This window comes from Miscanthus floridulus, chromosome 18 (assembly GCF_019320115.1).
Source record: "Miscanthus floridulus cultivar M001 chromosome 18, ASM1932011v1, whole genome shotgun sequence".
Lineage (NCBI taxonomy): Eukaryota > Viridiplantae > Streptophyta > Magnoliopsida > Poales > Poaceae > Miscanthus > Miscanthus floridulus.
The window spans coordinates 123,141,319-123,150,344 of record NC_089597.1 but is presented as its reverse complement, the minus strand read 5'-3'; the positions used below and the strand labels follow the sequence as shown (position 1 = coordinate 123,150,344).

Here is a 9,026-nt window from a genome sequence, read left to right as displayed (position 1 = left end):
ATTTAGCGCATGACTTCGTTGCACAAAAGGATACAACTCAGTACTAAATAATCATCAAATCAAAATAAGATAGAACATGAAGCCCTAAAACAAAAAGAGAAGAACCATCTTTATTCGAAGTCCCCCTAAACTACTTGACATTTTATTCAAAGGACCAAACTGATGGCCCCCAAAACGCAACTAAACAAACACATATGCTATAGCCACCATACAGCTCCTTTAGTTCGTCTCGTTCTTTATCACCTTCCAGATGTGAATTTTTGTGGAATCATTTATTAGGAACATAAAATCTCTATGTGTAGTATCTATATGATATTGCAAGTATAGAAACTGCTTTTTAGGATTGATCTGGAACATTATTCTTGTTGACAGAAATTTTTGTTTTATTTAGTTTCTTATATAAATTTAGTGCATGACTTTGTTGCACAACGAGGATACAACTCAGTACTAAACAATCATATCATATATAAAAAAGGAGAAGAAAAGAACTGTCTTTATTCGAAGTCCTAAACTACTTGACATTTTATTCACAAGGACCAAACATGAAACATGGCCCCAAAAAGGCAACTAAACAAGCCACCACACAGTTCCTTTAGACCTCGTTCTTTATCACCTTCCGGAACCACCGAGCTGAGTCCTTGGGGTACCGAACGAACGTGTTTCGGTCCACATGTACAATTCCAAATCTGGCAGTGTAGCCGAGCCGCCACTCAAAGTTGTCTAGCAGTGACCAGACAAAGTACCCGAAGACATTTGCACCATCGCGTATGGCACATTGGAGCTCATGAAGGTACTTTTCGAAGAAGTCTATCCTGAACTTGTCATACAGGGCAAACGGCAAAGTTTCATTTCCCGGCTGGTCAATTCCTGGGAATTAATATATATCATGGTTAAATTTTGTATCAAGATTATATTCATGCTTTTGAGATATATTGTATTGTATCACAACAATGTTATTGTCCGTTCTCTGAAAATTGATGAAGAGGTAGTGCTGGGACTTGTGATCTACGTACCGCTTTCGCCGATGAGCATGACAGGGTTGTTGAACTTCTCCTTTGTCCAAATGAGAGCCTTATAGAGGCCCCATGGAACAATGTAAAGCCAGTCTGAGTATGCCTGCATAGGTTTTTACATATATTAGAAAGTCATTGCATTTATATATAGCTTGTAATTCTGTTCATTTTCAGTCAAATGTGGCTATATATCGGCGAAAAATACGTTACCCTTTTTCCAATGGGAACGCCATCTCGCTCATCTGAAAAGATGATCGGTCCAAATGTGTTAGCGACACACAAAAGAATAAATAAACATCAAATGAAGAAATGGTTTTTGTTTTATCTCTATTTAGTAGTAGTGCATGTTGAAATGAATAACCGTACATGAAATTTTGACATGCCAATCGTTGCGATAGCTCGTATCTGTATGGTTGACGAAGTTGCTGGCGTAATACGTCGTGTAGTGGTTGATGGCGATGTAATCTGCTGAACCTTTCACCATTGCAGACTGCTCGAAGGTGAAGTTGGGCAGCCTTTCCATCACTATCTTCTCCATCGTCTCCGGGTAATGGCCGTAGGTGATCGGGTGCAGGAACCTGGAACATAGTTGAAATAGATCGATTCATGTTTGGTTCAACCTAGACATCACAGCACATGCATGTATTGTTTTTGATGGTTGTGTAAGGTTTATGATCACCAGCCAAGGGTGAACATCCTAGCCCGGTGCGCCGCGTACTCGTCCTCGATCGACTTGGTGAGCGGCTCGTACCAGACGAAGTCAAGCAGGATGCCAATCTTTCCAGCCTGATGCTGAAACAATCATGGTTTTTGGCGTGAGCATGCACGGTTCTATGCAAACGAGGACAAAACTGTGAAATGCATCATGTAGTCTATAGCTAGCTAGAATGAATGAGAGGAATTGCATTGGGTGGTCACTAGCCTTGTACTTGTCGCGGTATAGCTTGACAGCAGCAGCATGTGCCAGGAGAAGGTGATGGCCGGCGATGTACGGCTCGGTGGCGGAATTGCCGCCGAAATGGCAACCGGTGCATCTGCCAGGCGGGAAGAAGGCGTCTCCGTAGCCATGGTTAGCCACCATATTGGGCTCGTTGATGGTGAACCATAACTTCACCCGATCGCCATATGTCTTGAAGCAAAAATCCGCGAATGCTGTGAAATCAGGCCTGCGAAAATGATAGCCATAATCAGAAAAAAAAATCAAGTCAACATATATATGTGTTTGAAGGTTGTAAAATGGGATTCTCTCTATGAAACAACCTTGTATATATATAAATATATAACATTTTTAATAAAACGATACCCTGAGTTTATTTTTGTACTTTTAACTACTGCCAGAAAAAGATGCTGCGTATCATGGAGACTTACACAATTCTGGGGCTTAACCAGCCATTATACTGGTCTTGCAGCACCTGAGGAAGGTCGTAGTGGTAGAGAACAACATAGGGAGTAATATCTGTTAAACAAGCAAAAAGACTCGTGATCGAGTGGCACGAGTGCCCACAAATCTGAAACGTGTAGCAAATAAAGAAATTGCTGCAGGAATTGGACTCGAAGGAAGGCGAATAAGATCAATTGTATGTCGTTCTGGTTTTTCTAGATATATAGTTTTTTCTATGTACGTAGACATAATATATATCTAGATAATAAGTAGCAGATACTATGAATCTAGAAAAGTTAAAACGACTTATAATTTGAAATTGAGAGAATAATTAATTAGCATCACGTACGGTTCGCCAACATGTAGTCGATGAGCCTGTGGTAATAGTCCACGCCATCCTTGTTGATCCTCCCAATTCCACCTGCATTTAATTTCCCCCCCAAAAAAACAAAAGACGCAACCATGACTGCTGTGAAACAAAGCCCTGTATATGAATCATTGAGTCCATCACTGACTGTGTACTATATATGTTTCATCGATCAACACATACTGGGGAAAATGCGCGACCATGAGATCGAGAAGCGGTACGCGTCGAATCCAACCCGGACCATATTGTCCACATCATCCTGCATTGTGCCACCAGAAAAAGACAAATTACTTATCAATGGATCACAAATCAGCAATATAATCAACACAAAAGCCATTCAGACATTTCGCTTCACGAACCATGTAGCGATTGTACTCGTCGACCGACACTTCCGCAGTCGCGTTATCAGGAGTAGAGCCTGCATGCCCAAGCACACATCCATCCAAAGACGACGGCATGATCAGAGAAGCACCAGGCCAGGTGGTGATGAAATATATAGGAGGCATAAAATGCCGTGATGATGCTGCTCATGCATCTCGACTCGATCTCACCTGGATACTTGAGGAAGGTGTCCCAGATGCAGGGGCCCCGTCCGTACTTCAGCGTGTTCCCCTCCACCTGGTACGCTGACGACGCCGTCCCGAAGACGAAGCCGGGCGGGAAGTTCTCCCTGGTGAGGTTGTAGTGCTCCCCAGGCTTGTTGCCATGGGCGCCGAGCGCCAGGGAGAGGACGAGGAGGAGGAGGAGGGAGAGACCGTGGAAGAGTGGCCGGAGGAGCAATGGCGCAGCAGCAGCAGCAGTCGCCATGACGGAGGACGACAGTGGTGAGACCGAGTCTGAGAGACTCAGCAGAGGTGCGCTATATATGGAGAACGGAGAGCGGAGGGGACGCGATCTGGCAGCGGGCATGCAAGAGCAGAGCTGAAATGGTGGTGCTGGGTTTGAACAAGCGAAGAGAGACTGTTTCTCTCGTGCGCACGTAGTTGCATGCATGCGTGATGAACACTCTTCTCTTCACGACCGGTAACTGTGGAGCGGCGTGTTGTGTACTCTCGTCCTGAACCACCAGTATTTTTGTAATTTTTTCGTCGAAGTTTTGGAACGAACGGTGGTGATTGGTGGCTTTAATTAGTTTGATGATGAGTTGAGTTGGTGTGTTGATCTGCATGTTGCTTGGCGGAAGGGGGCCAGCGTGCGCCACGTGGAGTGTCATGGCAACTTTCCGGGGTTTTGTAAACCGGAAATGCTGTTGCGCGGGCGTCCGGACTTTTTTTTTTTTTTTTTTTTTTGTATCGGACGCTATTTTAATTAGATCCAGCTCATACAAACGGCCTAATAATCTCTACCTGACATATTTCTCTCCTACACCGCTGCTCGTCTTCTCAACATTGCACTGGGACGGGGCGTTTGTGGCTGGCGGGGCCGTGCCCGCCTTTCCCCTCCACCGCTGACCACCTTTCTGTGGGGATATATCCCCGGTACCCACAAGACAAGACATGGGCCGCACCATCAAAGGTGGCACAACCGACAAGATTAAGGCGTGCACTGCAAGGCTATAAGAAGACGTGGTTTATTGTATAATATCAAATATGATATTTTCCTTATAACCCTATCCCTCCAGAGTATATAAGGAGAGACAGGGGTCCCCTAGTCAACAGCTACATAGTCATCCACGTCAATACAAATCAACAGAGCACAGGACGTAGGGTTTTTACATCACATTGATGACCTGAACCTGTATAAATCTTATGTCTTGTGTCTCTGTTACCATCCGGTTCATGATCACGCGCACCTCCACCAATCATCTACTATCGTGGGTATATCTCTCGGTAGACTGCCGACTAGATTTCGTCGACAGTGACGCGCCAGGTAGGGGGTATGCATGCTGATCCTCTGGCGAACCAGATGGCTTACCTCAAGATCTAGCTACGTCGTTCGTGGCAACTCGGCTGATCCAGACAGCATCACGACGCAATTCGTGGCGGTGTGTCATGGCGTGGGGAATCACAGCGCATCGTAAGGTTTGATCCGATCTCCTACTTTTATCCAAAAGCCTAGCTTCTCGTGTGGAGTACGCAGGGCGATCTGTACCTACCGCCGAGGTGCATGTACTAGATCGAGCAAGACAAGCAGCCTCGACGGCGCCGCCATGAAGCGTGAAGTCCTGTTTCTACGATTTGAACGCCAAAGTTCTCCAGAGGTCCAACGCTGCGCTTCATCGGCACCAATCAAGGAGACGGCTACATGTGGCAAGCCAGTAGCGTGTAGGTCAACTTCAAGTAAGATCGTATTATGATTTTTGCATCTGTGTATATCATATATCTATGCGTCAGGTGTGCACATGTCGTGTGATCCCCTTGCTACTCGTTCGCCTTTTCGAGGATCGACTCCATCGCAAGATCAGCCAGAAAAGCTAAGTCAAGATTTTCATTTAGCTATATATAATACTTTTATATATCCAAATGCTTTTGGCTACATCTACTTGTCTTCCTGAGTAATATTGGCAGGAATCAGCTGTGTCTTCCGCCGTCACGCAGCACCTGTCACGTCATCGATCAAATCATTGTCGTTCGGCGGCGATCGTCGTCTGACTCATCGCCCTCGTCTATGGCAATCGTCATCGATCTATCGGCGCTTACGATGGACTAGATGCCCTGAAGCCCTCATCGTCGTTCAGCTCGCATCGTCGACCCATCGCCATCGTGTAGTGGCCCTCGTCGTCGTCCGGCTTCATCGACTTGTCGTGGCAGCATGCGACAACATGCCCCCAGGCTAAGTCACGTTTTAATTAAATATGTTATACGACACATGTATATCCCGAGTATCCGCATATGCCTACATGAGCATTATAGGCAGGAATTCGGTTGTGTCACCCAATATTGACTCGTCATCATCCTTCGGTGGCGCTCATCAGCCCTCATCGACGGCTCACGTGGTCCTCGCTATCGACTCGACGTTACGAGGCAACTCATGGCGACGCATTATGATTTTCACTAAGATCAACGTCAACAAGCAAAGGATGACATATTATCTACAATACCATGCAAGATAAGTAAAAAAACCATCATTGTGCTTTGACTGCATCTACATGCAGCCTCGAGCATGCATGCAAGAAATAAATTCCCTTGCTACCGATCTACACTCACGGGACGTGACTCCAATGTCATCAATACAAACGAGCTAAGTCATGGTTTTTTCCATTGAATATTCTAACATATATGCATACATATGGATAACTTTGTCTACCTTGATAACTGTCAACAGCAGCGGCGACCCTGTGCTTTCTTCATTTGTTTTCCATAATTTTTCTCAAATTACTTATTTCTCCATGCTAAACATCTTTAAGATCACGTATATTATCGCCATTCAAATAGGACTACGCCCTCGCCTCGGTCGGACATGCTCGAGGGCTTCGCCTTACCACACGAATTGACCACGTCAGGCTCCGATTACACTCGTTTGCCTATGACTCTGCGTAGCCGCCCGAGCCACCGAGCCACCCACACCGCTGAGCCGCCAAGCAAGCTGCTAAGCGAGCCCCCTGAGTCGTAAGCAAGCCGCGCCGCACCACGATGATGATCGCCGCGAAGAACGGTGTTGTGACAACAGCGATCGCCGCCATAACGACAGGCCAGAAAAGCTCGAGGGCTAGGCAATTTCATCGCCACCGACCAGTCATGTTCTCATTTGCGTTATCCAGAAGCAACCATGTCCTTGACTTAACACCTAAACGTGCACGAGCAATAGCGCTCTGCATCATAGGCGGTCGGCAGCGGCTCCTCGGTGATGCCTATACTCCTAAGCGTGATCAAGATCTAAGTTCTTTATGGTTTAATGGGCCTCAGGGCATACTGAATGGTTGGGCCAGTTTTCATAGGGTTATCTCTCCAAATTTTGCCACGGTATAGTGCTAAGCACTCTCCATGTTCTCCAATTTCTCCATGTTCTCCAAATCTCTCCACGTTCTCCAAATTTCTCCATGTTCTCCAAATTTCGCCATAGTATAGTGCTAAGCACTCTCCATATTCTTCAATTTCACCACGGTATAGTGCTAAGCACTCTCCATGTTCTCTAATTTCGCCATGGTACAGTGCTGTAGGGTCGAGATGGCGGACTAGAGGGGGGTGAATAGTCCTTTCTAAAATTAATCGCGTCGGCTAACCGAAACAAGTGCGGAATTAGAACTATCGGTCTAGCCAAGACTACACCCCTCTATCTATATTCTCTAGCACCTTCCAAAGATACTAATTAAGCAACAAAGGTGCCGGGCTAGCTAGAGCTTACTTAACCAATTCTAGAAGCAAGGTCACACAAACCTATGCCGCTAGTACTTCAAGCAACAAGGGAGCTCCTACACAAGCTAGTAAGCAAAAGCACAAAGCCACCTAAGCTCACTAGCAATGCTCAATAACAAGGCAACCAATGCCAAATTAGAGAGCGCAATTACTTAGCTACACAAACTAAGTAATGTGACTAACAAGGTTACACAAACCAAATTAACCACGCAAGGGAGCTACTTCTATGCTACACAAGCAAGAAGGTAACTAGTAAGCTACACAAGCTAACTAATTACAAGAGCAACTACACAAGCACAATATATGCAAAAGTAATTACAAGCTTGTGTAACGAGGATGCAAACCAACGGGAAGAACAAGGTTGACACGGTGATTTTTCTCCCGAGGTTCACGTGTTTGCCAGCACGCTAGTCCCCGTTGTGTCGACCGCTCACTTGGTGGTTTGGCGGCTAATTGGCATCACCCGTCAAGCCCGCACATCGGGCACCGCAAGAACCTACCCCGAAAGTGAGGGTAGCTCAATGACACTCTCAACTAGAGTTGCTCTTCGCGGCTCCCGCGGGGCGAGCACAATGCCCCTCACAAAGCTCTTCTCCGGAGCACCGCACAAGCTTCTTGCGGGTTCAACGGAGACCAACACCAAGCCGTCTAGGAGGTGGCAACCTCCAAGAGTAACAAGCACCACCGGCTTGCAACTTGATCACCTAGTGCCACTCGATGCAACCTCACGATGCAATCGCACTAGAATCGCTCTCTCACACAATCGAATGATCACTATCAAGTATATATGAGATGGAGGGCTCCCAAGCACTACTACACAAGCCACCAAGTCTCTAATGTGCTCAGCTACCGGCCCAAGGCTGACCATGGCTTCTATTTAAAACCCCATGAACAAATAGAGCCGTTACCCCTTCACTGGGCAAAAGTCGGGATGACCAGACGCTCCGGTCCAATTGACCGGACGCTGGACCTCAGCGTCCGGTCGTGCGATGCACGCCACGTGTCCCCTTCTTCAAATACTATTCGCCCAATCTCAACGGTCATCTGTCAACCGAACGCAACAGCTTGAACTGACCGAACGCAGCAACCCCAGCGTCCGGTCATTTCTAGTAAGGTACCGGACATGACCGGACGTGTCCGGTCGGTCGTGATCGGACGTAGCACCAGCGTCCGGTCACTTCTAGCTTCTCTGCTCTGCCTACGTCACCACATGTCACCCTGATCGGACGCACCCCGTCAGCGTCCAGTCACTTCCAGCGCCAGCGTCCGGTCGACGACCGACGCCTGCCCACTGACTGCCACTACTGACCGGATGCTGGAACCCAGCGTCCGGTCACTACGTGACCAGTATCCGGTCCACTCTGTGAGACCCTTCTCACCTCCGTTCCATTGTCGAGTTGATCCACATCAACTCCAACTTCATCTCCTTTGTAAATGTGCCAACACCACCAAGTGTACACCATCATGTGTATGTGTGTTAGCATTTTCACAATCATTTTCCAAAGGATTAGCCACTCAACTTGTCACGCCACTAAATCCTAGCGACGATGCAAAGTTAGATCACTCAAGTGGCACTAGATGACCGATATGCAAACAAGTTGGCCCCTCTTGATAGTACGGCCATCTATCCTAAACCCGGTCATCAACTTCTTTACACACCTATGACCGGTGAAATGAAATACCCTAGGTTATACCTTTGCCTTGCGCATTCCATTCCATCTCCTCCAATGTCGATGCAACACATGCACCAACATGATCAACAATGATATGATCCACTTCATATCATCATGTGATCATATTGGTTCATCGATCTTGACTTCACTTGCTTTTCACTGTTGCCTTCGTCCATCAGCGCCAAGTCTTGCTCAAGCTTCACCGCCACACGGTCCATCGCTCCAAAGCCTCCAACTTGCCCTTCACGCTTGCAACCGGTCCATCAAGCCAAGTCATGTCTTGATCTTCTCCACCTT

At 46.8% G+C, this 9,026-nt stretch overlaps 1 protein-coding gene across 1 annotated transcript; it reads right to left on the bottom strand.

Moving 5' to 3' along the window:
- Nucleotides 1-375: 375 nt before the first annotated feature.
- Nucleotides 376-3,595, bottom strand: LOC136521505 (beta-glucosidase 38-like). Its single transcript, XM_066515255.1, has 11 exons — nt 3,313-3,595; nt 3,121-3,179; nt 2,945-3,020; nt 2,744-2,815; nt 2,382-2,469; nt 1,936-2,179; nt 1,693-1,805; nt 1,380-1,591; nt 1,224-1,255; nt 1,014-1,116; nt 376-867 (listed from the first exon to the last, which is right to left on the bottom strand). The coding sequence occupies exons 1-11, from the start codon at nt 3,566-3,568 to the stop codon at nt 593-595; spliced, it is 1,530 nt and encodes a 509-aa protein (XP_066371352.1). The 5' UTR covers nt 3,569-3,595; the 3' UTR covers nt 376-592.
- Nucleotides 3,596-9,026: the final 5,431 nt, after the last annotated feature.